Source organism: Silurus aristotelis, assembly GCF_946808225.1.
Source record: "Silurus aristotelis genome assembly, chromosome: 3".
Lineage (NCBI taxonomy): Eukaryota > Metazoa > Chordata > Actinopteri > Siluriformes > Siluridae > Silurus > Silurus aristotelis.
Window position 1 is genome coordinate 15,340,502 of NC_139576.1, and position 19,481 is coordinate 15,359,982.

At 38.4% G+C, this 19,481-nt stretch overlaps 2 protein-coding genes across 7 annotated transcripts in view; both read right to left on the reverse strand.

The window, feature by feature from the left end:
* The window catches only part of adcy5 (adenylate cyclase 5), a 77,797-nt gene extending 71,152 nt beyond the window's left edge, over positions 1 to 6,645 (reverse strand). For 3 of the 6 annotated variants that reach the window (XM_083535839.1, XM_083535840.1, XM_083535835.1), the window contains exons 1-2: positions 5,425 to 6,645; positions 3,576 to 5,354 (exon numbers count right to left, since the gene is read on the reverse strand). In XM_083535839.1, coding sequence (XP_083391965.1) covers positions 3,576 to 4,526 — 951 coding nt within the window. In that variant the 5' untranslated portion in view covers positions 4,527 to 5,354; positions 5,425 to 6,645. Of the gene's footprint in view, positions 1 to 3,575; positions 5,358 to 5,424 lie in introns of all 6 variants that reach the window. The other 3 variants (XM_083535836.1, XM_083535838.1, XM_083535837.1) reach the window with 3 other exon arrangements.
* Positions 6,646 to 7,115: 470 nt separating this feature from the next.
* hacd2 (3-hydroxyacyl-CoA dehydratase 2) lies at positions 7,116 to 18,398 on the reverse strand. Its single transcript, XM_083535905.1, has 7 exons — positions 18,195 to 18,398; positions 12,137 to 12,254; positions 11,653 to 11,671; positions 10,890 to 10,978; positions 9,627 to 9,748; positions 9,228 to 9,406; positions 7,116 to 9,120 (listed from the first exon to the last, which is right to left on the reverse strand). Exons 1-7 carry the CDS (start codon positions 18,326 to 18,328, stop codon positions 9,038 to 9,040), a joined length of 744 nt encoding a protein of 247 aa, XP_083392031.1. The 5' UTR covers positions 18,329 to 18,398; the 3' UTR covers positions 7,116 to 9,037.
* Between the last annotated feature and the right edge of the window lie 1,083 nt (positions 18,399 to 19,481).

A 19,481-nucleotide genomic window follows, 5' to 3' on the forward strand; every position in this document is an offset into this window, starting at 1 on the left:
GCTAATGATCATAAAACACTGCCTCATCTAGTACTAGACTGTATATAGTGATGCCCAATCAAATTAATTGTGCATTATGATTTTGTTTAAGTTTACTCCACAGACAGTCAGTCAAACAGGTTGGAAATTCATTCATGAAAAAACAAATAAACCCTATCAGGGAAGGTGCCCCTGCCCTGCCACATAGTTTCAGTAGTCTTTGGTAAAGTTCCTGTTAGCGGTTTTGTAGGAGAAGCACATACGCCTTTCACATGGGGAGATTTAAGGCAATTATTAACATTAAACCTATTATCTTTTGTATTAAAGAGATCTGTAGAAATTACACTTGGTATTATATACTCAGGTTTCACTCTGCTGACAATTTTAAGTATTACAACCTCTAGAGTTTACACAGAAATTGTTTCAGGTAAAAAAAACTCCAGCCGTTCTACAGGCAGAAAATTTAGTTAACGAGATAGGATTAGCGTTAGGGTCGGACACACTGGAATAACTTAGATGCCCACTCTTTACAACCATTATAAGAAGAAAAGCATCACTGCACGCAATAGATCAAAACCTCCAACAGCAGAAGGTACCACTCCTAACAGAGACAGAAACCAGAGTACAGTGGGCACAGGCTCAATGATATTGAACAGATTTGAAAATGTCAACTGGTCCTTTTCCAATCTCCAACCGTCCAGTTTTAGTGACAGTGGATATGTATGAGTAAAGATCCCTGAACATCAGCTATTATTGTAATATTCAAACCAGTCCATCTGGTACCAACTGAAATCACAAACCTGTATATGCATTATTTTATGCATTGCCCTGCATTAGCAATGCGAAAGTGTACGTGTGATTCTATTAACGAGAATGGTGAGTGCATGACCGTTTGAACAAACATGGTGGTAAAGGCTCTTTTTCATGAGTTAGAGACACACTAGCATTTATGGAACTAATAAAGTCAGCATGCATGTTATGGGCATGCAACCTACTGATAATTGTGTGCAAACTGTGCAGCCACATTGAAGTAAAACAAGCATTTATAACAAATGTTAAAACAATCGAGTTGTACTAATAGGTGCACTGTAAATAAATTTGTTATATAGTTCTATAATCTATAAACATATGATTATTGCACAGATTAGTCATGTGAGAATCTTAATTACTACAGGTGTCGTTCAGCAACATCACATAGATGAATGGGCCTAAACATGCTCCAGCAAGGCACAGCCTCTGTGCACAAAGTGAGGTCTAGAAAGATATGGTTTGCCAAGGTAAGGTTGGCATGGAAGAACATTAAGCCTGAACCCTGACTGCAACCCCATTGAACACCTTTGGGATGAACTGGAACACTAGTTTCTGTACTCTCTAGCTTTCTCACCCAACATCAGTTCCTGGCCTTACTAACGTCCTTGTGGCTGTATCCCCACAGTCAGATTTCAAAGTGGAAAGCCTTCCGAGAAAGACTGACGTCTAATTTTAGCAACAGCAGACTAAATCTGGAATGGGATTTACAACAAGCAAATATGGATGTCATTGTCAAGTGTCCACGTACATTTGGCCATATAGCGTATGTAATATGGAAATTGTGTTCCTATGACAGACAAAAAGATTTTGTTGAAAAGACAAAAAGTTGGTCCCAAATGTGAAACTGCTTGCAAGCCAAAAAAAAAAAAAAGGGCGATGCTTCTCTCCTCTTCTATCCTTGCTTACTACCGTACTGTGTGCAGGTCTTTGGACAGAATGGCACAGGAATGAAGGGAGGCCTCCTATTGAGGCTAAACCTTTAGGAGGTTAGCAAGCACCTACAGCAAAATCAGTATAATTTACGAGAAGCAGGAGCATAATACCTCAGAGGTCAAACTGTGCTCAGTCATCCTGTACGATTTTGCTTTCCAATAACCCGTCTATCAAAAGACAGAATGTTAATGAAAAAACCTATACAACCAACCACATGCTGATTCATAAAAGACACACCTAAGACAGAATTCTACTTGATACAACAGCAAGCACTTATGTTGTAGGATTCAACATAAAACCATTAAGAGTTACATTGGAGCGAGGACACATGATTTAAGGGTTCTAATATAGATGTTTCAGTTAAAACATCACATACAGGATGCACATGCGTGCGTTAGTCTGTTGTCCTTTTAATGTCATGGCAGCATCAACAGCTATTTTAAGATCAAGGTAAGTAAAAAATTAGAAGGTATATGAAATTTTCCTTTTTAATACCCAGTAAGAATCTCTTTGCTAATACATTTTTAGAAAACTCCTACATACAGACTGTAAATAAAGCGCTTCATGGGTCATTAAGAGCATTATGGTGTATTAATATATGTTTAATGGTCATGTCCGCTTTAACGAGGTCACATGCTGAGATTTTTTCCACTTTAGTAAGAAGGCATGTGTACGTCTCGAATAGGGCATATTGTGTATTTTGCCTGGTCATGTCCGATTTCAAAGGCGAAGTTGACAAATCGTCTTTCGTTTAGCAAGGGATGAGCTGATGCAGCTTGTTATCAATACACTGGTCCAATTCTGTTTGACAATTTTTATTTTTTTGTAGATGTACGAGTTTATTATTAGTTTGAGGTCTGATAGTGGAATTTTACAGCGTGCGAGTCCCATTTTAATGGCTTCCTTAGCAGCAAAGTCTGCCTGTTCACTGCTATATATTCCCATATGGCTTGGTATCCATCGAAATAGGATGTTAAAATTTTGCCTCTGTAGGGAGTCCACTTTAAATAGAATGCCGGCAATTATAGGATGTTCGGTCTTTAGGGACTCGGGAAGATTTTGAAAGTCTGTGCAGGTTAAAAATGTTGATTTCGTGTGCCATCAAACTATGCACTCATACCAGCAATACTATGCAAACAAACAAGAAGCCAAACCTCTTATCACTCACTCGATATCCTAGCTGTTTAAAGAATTGAGACCTGGCATGTGTGTGATAAACACTCACCTCTGTGGCCAGGAAATTTATATTACCATACATTTCGTTTTACTATGATCAATCCCGAATCGGTTAAAAGCCGAGCATGCCACTGTCAGTCTTTAGCCATCACTTGAATGGTGACTCTAGTGAGGTCGTATAATGACATGCCACACAGCTGGGTCACATGGAACATCCTGATGAGTTTGTTACGGTTACCATAGCAACAGACCGGAAACGACCCGTTCGGTGCCACTAATGCATAGGCTAATTACCCCTGGGGTCAAGAAACCATGCATATCAATAACCAATAAGCAATTGTGACTGCTTTGCTGTAGACTACAGAATGTTCAAGTAAAACATTTCCAAAAAGGATTAGTTCAGGGGGATAGAATGGGATCCCAGAGAACCAAAACAAGTCAACAATCATCCGAGATAGGTCATATTAGCCTGCTAGGGAAAAAAAACAAGCATGTTTCTAATTGGAACTTGAGATAACCAGAGCAAACTGTTCTAACACTACATGTGATATCAAATGGTGATGACAGCATGGTCATCCTTCTACAACATCTTGTCACTTGGCATCACTTGACCAACTGATGCAAGATCATTATATACATGTATATAAAATATATATTAAAAAAATTAAACAACTCACCTGTTTCCACAAAAACGGGTCTGAGTCGTTTAGTCTCCAGGATGTCAGCACGTGAATAGCGGCGAGTGTGAGTCCGGTGATGACGGCAGCGCGCATCCTGACAGGCAGCAGGGTGTACACGACGTGGATGAAGAACACGGTCCACCACACGCCTTCAGAGGCGCTGCGCGGCTGCACCAGCACCACGCCGACCGCCTGCACCAGCAGCACTGTCGCGATCACCACGTAGCACACCACCCACATGTGGTCCTGGTGGAAGCCGGTGCGGTTGCACGCCGCCATGAGCGCGAGCACGAGCGCGATCGACGCCGAGAACACCACCACGTAGGGAAGCTGGTAGGTCCCCGCGGCGCAGTGGAAGACGAGCATGACGGCGCACACGAGCACCAGCACGGCCATTAGCATGGTCAGCGAGCTCTGGTTCAGGCGGAAAAAGTAACGCTGGTAGAGCCTCTCCAGCTTCTCCGACTGGAACTTCTTGGACCTGAAGACGTGCATGGCGCCGCGGCAGCACGCGCCGAAGGAGAAGGCGACGTCGGGCGCGAGCGCCTCGTCCTCCGCCCTGCACTTGTTCCTCGTCCGTTCCTCCAAGCCCAGCTCCACCGATTTGGGTCTCACTTCTTCGTTGGCATGACGCGGCGACGAGCGCTCATGCTTGCCGCCGCCGCTCTCCTGCCACGCAGACTTGGACCTGAAACTGACCCGGGCCACCACGGAGCTCGTGCGTCCCGCTTGGCGCTCGGCGATCTTCTTCGCCTCCTCCTCCTCCTCTTCTTCCTCCTCCCTCCTCCAGCGGCTGCTGGTACGCGTTAGCTTTCTGTTCGACCTAGCCGAGTATGGACATCCGTTAGAAAGGGCCTCGGCTTCGGCCCAGGCCGATCTGTGCTCGTGTCCTCCCCGCAGGACCGGCGCTCCCACACCCGGCGGACTCACACTGTTCGACCTGGACATGATTTCTGCATATGAGACCTGAGCCTTCACCCTTCCACACTACCCCAAAAAAAAAAAATCACTAGATGTTCTGCTCGGGATCAGTTCAGAAAAGAGGCCGCAATGTTTCTGCAGGCATTAGGAGGTAAAAAAAAATAAAGCACAACCATGTATAATAGTGTATCAATTCCACCTAAATGAAATACAGCTTTGCGCAAGGAAGCCTACTTTCTAAATATCCCCTGCGCATTAAATCCACATGCATATGCAAGTTCAAGAAGCAAGCATCTAAAAGGACAACTTTAAAATAATAATAATAATAATAATAATAATAATAATAATAATAAAATGCAAACTGGCGTTATTGAGAGAGCGGAAAATAATTAAACATGCAATGCACTCATTAAGGACAGGTCCCTGCGCAATCAAAAGCATCATGGGAAATAAACCCTGCTGCACTGGGAAACAGCCCTGCATGTTGTACTGGTATTCCTCTCGTTTTCCATGTTGGCTGGAAATATTCCCAGTGAGGCTACAAAATTTTGCGGTTCTTTATTTTTCTAGAGACACGACCATCCTTGCGAGGTTTCTCAGATGCTTTCATTTGACATGCGGAACAAACAGAGCAGCCTGTCCGATCAGAGAGAGCAAGTGGGACCGAAGAGGACAGAAAAACACTCCATCGTACAGTCCGCACTGATCCATCGGTCTAGAGATCTCCGAGAGAGACGATCACCTGCGCGAGCGGCGCTTGCCCACTAGATGGTTGCATGATGGTGAGGATGAAGAGGAGGAGGAGGAGGATGATTTCCCCTCATGTCCGAAATCATCACGACACATTCACGATCCCTGCTGAAACAGAAGAAAACCCGTCTGTTTAACGCCCCTACACACACACACACACGTATGCAGTCCCTACATTATAAGGTCCGCGCGCGCTGTCGTGACCTCAGCTGTCCACTAGCGAATTCGCTCGAGCTGTGGATGCATTTCACACGCCCCTTCCACGCTCACGGTGCCGCGACAAGCACCAGCTCTCACCCAGGCACCGATGCACAAACGAGTCCGGCATTGAAGATGCAGCTGCTGGTGGAGTGTGTGTGTGTGTGTGTGCGCACCACGAGCGCGAGCCGTGCAGGTTTTTGCGGCTAGAAGAACACACACACGGGCGCGCGCACGCACACTATCGATTATGCATCACCCTTTTTGGGTGCTTTGTATTGCCATTCAACCAAGTGTGATTTCAAAAGAGCTGGCCTCTCAGCCAACCGGATTCCACGCGTGATTGAGTAATTTGCCTTCGGGCTTTGCGATTGGTCAGCGCGCTTGTCACTCACCGAGAGGTGATTTGGAGAAGGAGTGGGCGGCTCCTGAAAAAATCCAGCTGGAGACAAGAGCATGGCTATGCACGAAAACCCGCACTGTGGTGCTAAATAGTGTGTTAAAATAGCAGGCATGCGACAGCGCACATCTCATGAGCACTATTTAGTGTTTTAGGATGTGTTTTCTCAGCAACGGGAATGAAGAGACAAACTATTAGTTGTGTATTTATAGTACTGTCTGATGCATTGTGTGTTAGTTGTGTAACTGGAGCATTCTCTGACATTTTGTATGTTAGTTATGTAAACAAAAAAAATCTATGGAATTGGTTTGTTTGTGCAATTTTAGTGCATTGTGAGTGCAATTTTGTGGAATAATTGCATAATTGTAAAAAAATATATTGTAGAATTTTTTTTGGTCAACACTGCAATTGTGAAACTAATGTGGCATTTTTTTTGTACTGTTTCTTGTTTATGCCATGACGGAGTAGTTGTGCACTTTTATATATAGTCTGTTTTGTAGTCTGTTTGTATATATTAGTTTTGTCATTTAACTTGCATCAATCAGTGCAATCGTGTATATGATTATGTACATGTTCAATTTTAAGTGTAGTGCGTCATTTTAAGATCGTCAGTTTGTGTACTTTTGCACTAGACTGTGGCTTTTTGTTTCCATTGTGCAGTACAGTCTAGTTTGTGCCCATTTGTGTTGATTTCACAGTATGATTTCAAGAAGCACTTCACCTTTACGGAAATATACCCTCAATCTTTATTACCCCCAAAAAAATAAAAAAATAAATACTTTTCCTCAATATGTTGTAACCTGATGTTTTAATTAAGATTTTTCTTATATAAATATATAAATAAAATCCTCCAATCTGTAATACAATCCAATTTGATGAATCTGCTCGAGGAATGAAGTTCAGTCTCCCAGAAAGTGAGGTATTTCTAGAACAAATCTAAATTTAATCATGAAGGATTAAATGACAAGACATAAAAGGTCTGATAGAGACCAATCCAATACCAGAGAGCAAAACCTTTACAGTCTGGGGGAAAATACATTTAGCAGATAAATTGTCTGACATAGTTCATGGATTTGATTCATTTCTTTTATCTTCAAACATTGTAACCAGGCTCCTGTTAGTACGAAGACATTTTCAGTGAATGTAAAATGGTTTGGAAGGGTCATCTGTTCACTAAAAGGAGACAGGAAGGTGTGCACCCTGGCACAGTTAAAGATCTCTACTGCCATCATGTGAATGATCTATGAATCTTAAATCCAGAAACATTATTTCAGGATAGAGAGATTTATTGATGCAAACAAAACAAAAAAAAAAAACTAACCAAAAGTTGTGTAGAACAATGGAAACATAAAATACTAGATTAATGCGAAAGAAAGAAAAGTTGTTATTGGCAAATTAGACAAAAAAAAATTATTACTATTTTGGTTTCCCAGATTATACGTTTATTGTAAATATATAACTTTTACTAGTCATACAAAGTCTGCTGGTCCCATGCAAATCCTTTGTATCAAAAGCCCAACATTTCCTGACAGCTGTAAAGGTCATGCGTCCAATGGTGTAGTATGACAACACTGCACCACTTAAGACATGGAGCAACGGTCACCTTACATGCAGTTTTAAGTCGAGTTGCACTCTTGGGTTCTCATGCCGAAACATCTGGGTGCTGAGAGGTTGAACATCATTTGTTCCAGGAGCTTTACAGCGAATACGTCATACCAGCAAGCAAGGGAATGCCATATCACCATTGCATATCCTGGTTCAGAACAATTCAAACTGATTAATGTTAAATGAGCAGATTAGCTGATTAATGAAACACGGACGTAATTGACTACTGTCAAATTGATAAATGGACTGGAGCTTGTTATCTACGAAAATGACAAGTTGGTATGACTGTCCTCTTTTAATGGAAAATAAAAACACGCGTGTTCCCCTGACTACGGGAGATGGCACTTCTAGGCTATAACCTTTGAATGTAAAGTTCAGACCCAAATGGTGGGGAAAGGCCAGTCTGCTCATTAGTTGTTCATTAAGACTAATGAGCGAGCCCTTCTTCGAGGCTTGAGCTTGCACTTCAGTGCTGTTGGTAATGAGAGCAGACAGACAACAAAGTGCTTAGCAACTCCGGACTCCTGGCCTGCTCTGTGCTTCATTAGATTTTACTCATTGTAAATGCATGACTAGACGCAGGCTAATCCAATTGTGCTAGTTTCCCACTGCCACGTGCTCTTCCAGCATCAACCCTGCCTTATTTCAATCGAACGCTTTAGAAAGTCACCCGCTGACAAGACTCGAAATCTATGACAAGTTGGTATGACTGCTTGCTTGAGGTCACCTTTGCAGAAGGATGAAAAGATAAACACAGATCACACACACACACACACACACACACACACACACAACACAACCCTTTACAATTACTTCAGCTCTACATTACCTACATAACAATATTAACCAAAACCACACAATTCTTGCTCAAGTCCATTACATGACCCTTTCAAACAATTAACACTGAAAGAAAATCGGAACGTTGTTATAAACTACGGGTCAGTACCGAACAGAACTCCTGCTCAAATCTATGAAAAACATCAACAACTAAATTAGGAATCACAAAACAGCAACAATGGACTGTGATTATATGGATTAAGGAACGTGTAGACGGCGAATAGAGACATCCAGAATGTAGTCATGTGCTCAGGGTCTTGACTGTGCATAAAGAAAACTGCTACCAATACTTCCGAGTTCACAGTTCCGGCTTGAGGCATCACTCTATTTTATAAATATCAATTTCATCAAATGTTCCCGTTACTTTGAAAGGTGAAAGCCGAAAGGATTGCTTCCATTCCTCCTTCACTAAAGCCAGAGCAACTGTATTAGAACCTAAAACCTGATCACACAAAAAAAAGCCGTGTATTAGAAGAAATGACTCACTTCTGTTAAACCATTGCAATCGTATCATTATCAACATTCTTAAAAATCACAAACGGCAAAATCTCATTCCCTAACTAGCTCTGTTAGAAATTATCTCTAGGTCATTTCATTATTTGGGGGGGAAAAAAGCTGGACTCTGTATTATGACAAGCAACTTTTTCTCTTTTTAAAATCAGCCAAGTTTGAATTGGAAAGGTGGCGTGTGTGTCCCCCCTTCCTCATTATGGTCAGTCCACATTGTGTGGAATGCTGGCCCGCATGTTTATTCCACTTTGCTGTAGTCTTCCACGTGACCCAGAACCTTCTTTCTCTGCCGCAACATGTGGAAGTAGAGCTGAGGGAACACTGTAGACAGGAGAGACATGTTTCAATATGAACCTGTCTGAGAAACGAAGGGAAAAAACTTAAAAAAAAAAAAAAAAAAAAAAAGAGAAACATGAAGATGCACTTACGGGGGATGTAGGAGACCATAGTGAGAATGAGGAAGGTATAATAATCAAAGGAGAAGTTATACTTGTTGGGCAAAGTGACTGAATAGAGGCCTGTCTTCTGAACATATGGCAGAGCAGCATAGATGGTCAAAAGTTCTCCAGCCACTCCCATGGGGTAGAGTACAATAAAAAATGTGTATCTACAGAGAGAAGTGAGAATAATCACCATGAACTCAATGTTTATACTGAATGATAATATAACAAATAAATGCAATATAGCTATTATATTATATTAAACCCTCAATGCTACAACTGAAACATTTATGCTTGCGCTCGGGAGCCGTGTTGCAGTTAATAAAGAACACTACCTAAGAAGAGTAAAGTGTAATCAATAGCACTGAGGGTGTTAAAAGCCTTTACCTTGCCCATTTAATGAGATAAGGCAGGTGGTTGAGCAGGCTGAAGGTGTAGAATGAATAGCGGATGATCTCCGTAATGGTCCATGCAACCACAAAGAGAAGCACGCTGTCCTCACTCTGGACCTGAGGCACAAGAACAGAGGATGGTGGAGTAAGCGTCGTTTATTCATGTTTCAGACGTTAAAACCAGAAACATGCAGCTATGTTTTCACTACTTCAGAATCATTTCAGTATCCAGGAACTCAGGCAGAGACAAGTCATATCCGAAAGCACACCAAACAAATCAGTCCGTTTCCAATCATAATTCTGTACACTTCAAAAAAAATTTAATGTTATTTTAGTAGAACGGAACAAGCAAAGGAAACGGCACAGCAACGGTGTTACTGGTCATATTGTTTTCAAGCAGATTTCCTATAAGAATGAAAAAACTTACAGTCGTTTATAGTTTCAGCAAAGATGTCTTTCTCTGGGTAAGCAAAGAAACTTAAACCTTAATTACAGGCACAGTGAGAGAAAGGGTCTTAGCTAAATCTAAAGATTATAAGATCAATAGTAACATTAAAACAGTGCAACACTGCCCATTATTACATTATTGTATGTCTGCAGGTTTACATATCCCCCCATTCAGAAATATGGGACATGTATGTGAATATTACTCAAAATAGATATTATAAAGCATTTAAAAACAACAAAACCCTGAATTTACAGAAATTTAGCAACATTTTTTTTAAAGACATTTAAAAATAAATGAATAAATAATGATAATTTTTTACAAAAATCATATCATATATATATATATATATATTATATATATATATATATATATATATATATATATATATATTTACACACACACACACACACACACACACACACACACACACACACACACACACACACACACACACACACACACATTTACAGTATATAAAACAGCATCTTTAATTAAAAATCTGAATGTGTGCAGTTTTTATTTTAGCCACCAATTTATGCTTTTTCCCCCTTAAGAGTAACAGTAGTGTTTGCCTTGTTATGTGTCCTTGTTTAGAGGTACTTGAATAAAAAATTTGTGAGAGAATACAGTCTTTTTGGCTTTAAACTGAATAAAGAGTACGTCATGGCAATAAAACAAGACTGTTATAATTACAATACAGTAATATACACAATATATATATATGATTCTCCCCGGTCTATCCAACAAGATTTGTAACCCATCAAAAATATACATTTATACAAATTAATTGGGAGGGCAAAAAAAACTCACTTCTCTAACACTGTGTGTAACAGCCCACGTGAGGAACACGCGTGACAGCACCTGAAACCCAGTCAGGACCACAGAGGAAGGTACAATGCCTAGAAAAGTTAAATAAAAAAACAAAAGAGAACTTGCATGTACACACTGGAACATAGAGATATCTAAAAGCTGTACAGTTGTGATAGACTCAGATATACAGTATCTCACAAAAGTGTGTAAACATCTTACAATTCAGCAACCATTTTATTATATCTTCTAAAGGGACAATACTAAAGAAATAAAACTTGGATATATTTTACAGTAGTCAGGGTACAGAATGTATAGCAGTGTATATTTACTGTCCTCTGAAAACTCAACATACAGCCATTATTGTCTAAATAACTGCCAACAAAAGTGAGTACACCCTAACAGTGAACATGTCGAAACTGTGACGCAGACAAAAACATGAACATGATGACTAGAACATGTGGCTTTGCATGTACAGCGGTTATCACTGTTAGGGTGTACTCACTTTTGTTGGCAGTTATTTAGACAATAACGGCTGTGTGTTCAGTTATTTTCAGAGGACAGTCAATATACACTGCTATACAATCTGCACATTGACTACTGTTAAATATATCCAAGTTTCATTTCTATAGTATTGTCCCTTGAGAAGATAGTTGCTGAAATGTGAGGGGGTGTACTTACTTTTGTGATATACTATAACACTAAAGTGAAATATAACTACAAAATAGGAATCATTTAAGAGATATATAATCATTACAGAACTTACCAACAGCACAATGCAATATCTGTTTAGGGGAAGGAAAAAAAAAAAGATAGCATGGGAAATTTCCATGAAAAAAGAAACTAGCATCCACCCACAATGTTCAAGTAAAAATCAAAGTATATATATATTTTTTCAAGACATTTGTTTCAAGTTATTGAAAACCGTTGCACCCAAATTCCATGCTCAGGACAACTCACTCTGTATTGTCACATGTCTGAACTCTAGCTGTTGCACCGATGCAGGAAATATGGACATCTTCACACACACCTAATTTGCACGCTGGAATGGTGCCACAAATTCAGTTTGTGTTGCAACTCAATAGTGTGGCGGAGAGGTGCTCTATAAATAGCTCACTACTTTCTAAGTATGCGGTCCAGTGCCAAAGCATTATCATCACGCTGGCAAAAGAACATGTTTGATCTCAAACCGATTGTGTTGGCTATGCATGAAGATAGTTCGCCTGATTAACTCACAGCTCACCACTGACCTCAAGGAGAGCTCCAGTCTGGAAGAATTTCAGGGGCTTCTCTATTGAGTAGTAGAGACCATGATAGCTGCCTCTGGTAAGATAAGCCCGGACAAGACCCACAGCAATGACCAACCATCTGAAATAAAGAGTTGTGAGTTGTAGGACATCCAGGAAGATCTAATATCAAATATCAAATATGCAGTTTATGATCACAGTATACACAGTATATTTTAGTTTAGATTGTATATACAAATATTAGCACCCATTGAAAATAGGTGCATTTTTCCTTCATATTAGGTATATTAAGGTGAAGTGGTGGTTCAATGGTTAAATCTCTAGGTTAATGACCAGAAGGTCAGGGGTTCAAACCCCTATATTGCCAAGCTGCCACTCTTGGGCCCCTGAACAAGGCCCCCAACCCACTGTGCTCCAGGGGCGCTGTTTCACCTCGGACCCCAGCTTTCTAACATCACTAGGATATGCGAAGAAGTGCTGTAATGTACACGTGACGAGTAAAAAAAAAAAATAAATAAAATAATCACCTTTACCTTCATACATCCTGTTATAAATGTTGCCAAATATATAAATATAAATAAGTCATAGTGGCACTTTTATTGTTTGCTTTTGAATCCAAGTGGACTTTTAAGTAATTTGTCCTAATCTATGCCACAAAAGACCCATTTCAAAACCACATTTTGACCATTAACAACTTATCAAATCTGTTTAAAGGCATTTTTCTTGTGGCACAATAATCTGTTCAAGCAACACCTTCAATAAGATCCATATTAGGAGTGGACCACGACCGGCAATCACTAAATATACTTTTTACATTTATAATTTACTAATGAACAATATTAGTAATTAATGGTGCTTAAAAAGCATCGGTATTACAATCGCTCATACTTAACGCCATGCACATTTTTTTTCAGGAAATGTCACGACCTAGTTTACATGCATTACTTTTTCACAAGGACAAAACATGAATCGAATAAATACAAAAGCAGTTTCACTACTGGTTACTGTGAGCACCGATGGAGTATCAGTGTAGTAAAAGTACTGAGCCTAAGAGCAGTAATACTTTGAGAACATACTTTGGTCCCCTGATTTGTAATGATAAAGAGATCATGTCATCATACTGGCCAGTACTATGACGGTATAAAGATTAATCACCAGAACAATTTATTTACAATGTATTATTGACTTCAGCGAACAGCTTTAAAATCGCTGAAAATTAATCCGCGTGTAAAAAAAAAAAAAAAAAAAAGGCATTAAGGCAAATAATTTGTTGATTAGTTTGTTATCATGATCATCAGTTGCTTTTATATTTTTATTTACAATTATTATGCGGCCCGGGTTCGATCCCCAGTCAAGGAACCAACCCCAGCTACTCTTAGTGCCGGTCCCAAGCCCAGATAAATAGGCGAAGCCGAAAGAAAATTTAATTTATATATATTATTTATATATTGTATTTACATTTTGATGTAATAAAGCAGTTAATTGCACTAAATGGTTTTCACATATATTGTGAAATACAAATAACTTGTTCATTTTGAGAGCAGTCTTAATTTTCCCTTGTATATTAAGTATTGCTCTTTAATGAAGGAAAAACGACTTCTGATCTGATTACACGAATAATCGATGGAATAATCAGTAGAATACTCGATTACTAAAATAATCGATAGCTACAGCCCTACAGAAAATACGCTGTCATTTTCAAAAAAAAAATTCTTTTTAACTTTCCTCATTGAATTGTATGCTTTTATTGATTTTTATGTTTATGTTCTCCTTGTTTTTAATAGCATGGTTTGGTCAACTCTAAAAGCTGCTCCACCCAACAACAGAGTTACCCACATCTGCAAACCCAGAACTCTTTGTTTGAATGTGTTTCTTTCCCATTACATAACTGTTATTCTCAAAGTAGGAGGAATAAAAGCAGGTAGTAAAAATATTTATAAAATTTGAGTAACAAAAGCTGCGACATGATTAACTGGATTATCTGTTCTCTCTATGTACTGTTTTCAATAATATTGCTGTAAGTAAGCCTAGATTTATAGTAATATTGCTGTAAGTAATCCTAGCATTAATAGTGAAGACCACATGTATCAGTCCATGCTGATACATGCTGCCCGGGTTCGAACGATGGATCCAATCTTGGTGGTTAGTTGCAATCAAAGACACTTTCTACTCTAAGCCTTTGTGCTCACTCCATCATGATCATTTATATTACCCTCTTAGGAGGACAGAGTTGGGGTCTGTTAAAGAGTTAGAGCTGATGGGGTTGGGTGAGGTGGGGTTTAGGATAAGCCTCCGAGACACACCACCACAATGAAAACCGTTTCAGAGAAAATTTAACAACCATAAAACTTCTCATATTCAGCTGGGGATCCTGAATGGGGATGCTGACAAGATACAGCAGCTATTCCAGATATTATGAGGAGCAAAACAATAAAAATTACACAAGGAGCAATAAGACAGACCCTTTGGTTGACAAACTGATATTCTTTTGCTTTGTATATTTAGTGACCAATGCTGGTAAGACAACAATTACTCTTGTATCAAACCCACGGCTGGTGGTAATGCTAAAATCTAATTTAGATTCAAATTTTAATTAGTTTAATTAGAAATGCTTTTTTTTTCGACTGTCCAACTTATAAACATTAAAAAGAAATACAATATAAAGAAAAAAAAATAAAGAGTAAAATAACTAAAAGGTTAATGAAAAGGTTAAGAATAAAAAAAAAAAAAAAAAAATTATATATATATATATATTTTTTTTATTACACACACACACACACACACACACACACACACACACACACACACACACACACACACACACACACACACACACACACACACACACACACACACACACACACACACAGTGGTTTTCCCAAATTCTTTTTTTTTTTTGCACGTTTGTCAAACTTTAATGTTTCAGATCTTTAAACTTATTTAAATATTAGTAAAAGATAACACAAGTAAACACAACATGCAGTTTAAAACTGTGGTTTATCACACCTGAGTTCAATTTCTCCAGCCACGCCCAGGCCTGATTACTGCCACACCTGTTCACAATCAAGAAATCTCTTTAATAAAACCTGCCTGACAAAGTGAAGTAGACCAAAAGATCCTCAAAAGCTAAACGCCATGCCGAGAGACAAAGAAATTCAGAAACTAATGAGAAAGAAAGTAATTGAGATCTATCAGTCTGGAAAAAAGTTATAAAGTCATTTCTAAAGCTCTGGGACTCCGGCGAACCACAGTGAGAGAAATTATTCACAAATGGCAAAAACATGGAACAGTGGAGAACCTTCCCAGGAGTGGCCAGCTGACCAAAATTACCCCAAGAGCACAGCGACAACTTATTCAAGAGGTCATAAAAGACCCCAAAACAACTGGTCTGCAAGGCAGAGTTCCAAGACGAAAACCGCTGCTGAGCAAAAAGAACATAAAGACTTGTCTCAGTTTTGCCAAAAAACATCTTGATGATTCCCAAGACTTTTGGGAAAATACTCTGTGGACTGACGAGACAAAAGTTGAAATTTTTGAATGGTGTGTTCCATTACGTCTGGAGTAAAAGTAACACTGCATTTCAGAAAAGGAACATCATACCAACAGTAAAATATGGTGGTGGTAGTGTGATGGTCTGGGGCTGTTTTGCTGCTTTGGAGTAGCCTAGTCAAAGTCCTGACCTGAATCCTATTGAGATGCTGTGGCATGACCTTAAAAAGGCGGTTCATCCTCGAAAACCCACCAATGTGGCTGAATTACAATAATTCTGCATAGATGAGTGACCAAAATTCCTCCACAGCGCTGTAACAGACTCATTGCAAGTTATCCCAAACGCTTGATTGCAGTTGTTGCTGCTCAGGGTGGCTGAACCAGTTATTAGGTTTAGGTGGCAAATACTTTTTCACACAGGGCCATTTAGTTTTAGATTTTGTTTTCCCTCAATAATAAAAACCTTCATTTAAAAACTGCTTGTCGTGATCGCGTGTTATCTTTTACTAATATTTAAATTAGTTTGATGATCTGAAACATTAAAGAGTGACAACCATGCAAAAAAAATAAGAAATCTTTCACACCATTTATATATATATATATATATATATATATATATATATATATATATATATATATATATATATATATATATATAAAATTACATAGCATGTGCTGGTATAAAAATGTAAAAGTGAAATGGTATAAAGTGACACTGTGAAGGTTCAGTCCAGCGTTAGAATAACTAGGTCCAGGGTTAAGGTTTTTCCACTAGTGCAAAAATCTAATATATATTAATAGTTTGATAAACTATTAGTATTTTAAATGCATAATTCTCTACATGTTCTGTACTCGTGTACATTGTACTTTACTTGTACATTGTACAAACAGAGACATTCAAAAATATATTTTAGTCAGATGCTGCAGTCATGTGACTCAAAACAAATGAGATGGTAGACGATGTGCTGAAGCGATTATGTGTTAAAGACTAATGTCACTGTTCCACAGAAGACTACACGTTTACTCACAATTGCATCCATTCAATGAGATGGAAAGTAAATAAACACGTAGGTCACGTGAAGGATAAGAATTGTTTTTGTTTTCTTTAAATGTTGGTGTAAACAGAAATCTTTAAAAGCAAAATATAATTTGCAGCTCTATTTTGATTAATGGGGTGGTCATCTGACATGACTGTTACTGATATAAACCTGCAATCAGCCCCAGAGTCACTTCCTCATACCATTCAGTTCACATCTATACAGCAGCTGGTTGTGTTGTTGCTCTTGGTTACACAAAATAATGAAATAAGACTTTAAGACATCTTTCCCTTATTACACCCTGATCATACAGCACACTGTCCTTATCTACTACGCAAAAAATAAGGACACCTAATAATGCAGGTTTTTCCCTCTCCATGTCCCCCTACCAACCCCATCTGTCCATGCTCCTGAGGTACAAGTGATCCTGTCCCTTTTTGCTTTTCAGACCTGCCTGATTCATCCTGATCTACTGAGCACATTTCAACTTAAGAACCATAAGGATGGATTTGGACCGTAAATAATATAAACAGTCTCCTACGACGGCTCGAGACTGCGGTTGCCATAAACAGTTTTTGCATTCAAGCATCCATCAGTAAACAGTTGGACAGAAAAATTGGTTCCTCTTAATTTTTCTTCCTCGTACCATCTCAGAGTTTTTCCTTCCCACTGCTGCCAACGAATCGCTCATCAGAGGCATAAACTTATTACAGATCAACTTATATGGACTGATTTATAAACTGAAATGAAATATATATATTCATAATCTATTCATAATCTATTTCATTCTATAAAGCTGCTCTGGGACAATGTCCACCGTTTAAAACGCTATACACTATATTTATTCACAGGAAATCATCCGATTTGCATGATTGGTGATTGAAATCTTATCCTGATGCCTTTTCTATCATTTGAAAGACATATGAGTTCAGCTCTGTAGGATCCTGTGTACCTATAAGGACCTGTGCTGGTGTTTAGTTGCACTTTGAGCTCATTTCTAAATTCTGGTTGTTGCGCAAAAGTGACCGATCCTGTCTGACTGCAAAAAACACACACATTCTGTCAAACCGCCAATGCTTTACAGCCACATTTGTTCCCAATGCCCAGTCATAAAACAGTATTAATATGGATACACTGCCATGTAAAAAAAAAAAAAAAAAAAGAAACAACACAAAAAAATACTCTAATAAAAAAGCACCCTGAGATACATCTGTGAAACAATAATAATAAAAAGAAATTGAAATGTTTGTATTAATGCACAAGATCCAGTACAATCCAACAGTGAATAAAGTAATAGCTATTCTGCTCTTCCTATTAATAACACTATAGTTAAGAATGATGTACGCCAGTCAGGATTTCTGCTCATTCTGCACACATTATATATATATATATATATATATATATATATATATATATATATATATATATATATATATATATACACTAAGCACGCTACCTGCAACCTGGGCACATTGATTGTACAGTACAGATCAGGAAGTGGATCTCAGCATGCTAACTGAAGTGTGTGCTCCTACCCAGCGGTCATGATCACGTTGTAGATGACCAGGTAGGCGGTGGCCAGAGCGCCTGCTCCCTTCTTCTTCTTGTGGTTGTGGTGCTCGCCATCAGTAAAGGTTTTCTTGGTGCTTCCCATGACAGGTGCAGACATGGCTGAGCTGTCAGATAGCTAACTGCCCGCTCCTGGCCTCCCTCTATATTAGGGTCCTTTAGCAAGTTTGGGGTTTTGAATGCAGCGCCATCTACTGGACACGCTCAATCTGCACTGTGGTGACTCCACCACAACCAGTCACTGAATATATCTATTAATACGTAAAAAAAAAAGTTTCTATAAGCAACAATTAAATGTATGTCACTCGGCAACAATGTCTAAAAAATTTTAATTGTATTATTCTTTCTTTATTTGGCATAAGAAGACGACCATAAGTGTCGCGTGTCATACGCTAGGTGGCAGTATATACAGAAACCCAGTTATGGCGAACGTTTAAGGTGTCTATTATTAATGCCTGATAAAATATTAGTAGCGCGCAGAAAGAAATGATTCACTGACTGACTGTCACGTGTGCAATACGAAAATACAATTAGCCAGAATACGTTAAAACAACCGGGACCTTTCAATGTATCTACTCGATCCGTTCCGGAAACTCGATTCGTACTGCGCATGTGCGTAGATGCGTTCACTTCCTGTGTAGTTTATAATTTTTTTTTTTTTTGCTTTCACAGTACAGTGAAACTTTTTTTTTTTTTATGTATACAAGAACGATAACGATAAATAATCACAAAATATTACAAAAAGAAGAGAAATAAGAGAAAAGGGGAGCATAAAGACACTACACAAGCATAGAAAAGTAGAACACTTGTAGAGTAGTTATTACAAAACATTAAATGTTTCTTATAATGAATTTAAGAATAATATGATTTGATGCCTTTAAGTTTGAAGGTTCTGACATGTTCTTAAGGGAATTAAAGAGGGACTCAATATAAAAGGAGAATAATCTAAAGTTAGGTTTACAATAAATTGGCTTTATGGAGAACGTATATATATATATATATATATATATATATATATATATATATATATATATATATATATATATATATATATATATATATATATATATATATATATATTACATTTAGTAATCGATTAAATTAGCACAAATTAAAATTATAAAGTAAAATAAATGGATATATTAGCATTTGTTAGACCCAATATGCGTATATAAATGTGTGTATAAAAGGTTTTGGGTTTTTTTATACTTAATGATATTTTCTTAAGATATGGTCTAATTAAGTTCTACTTA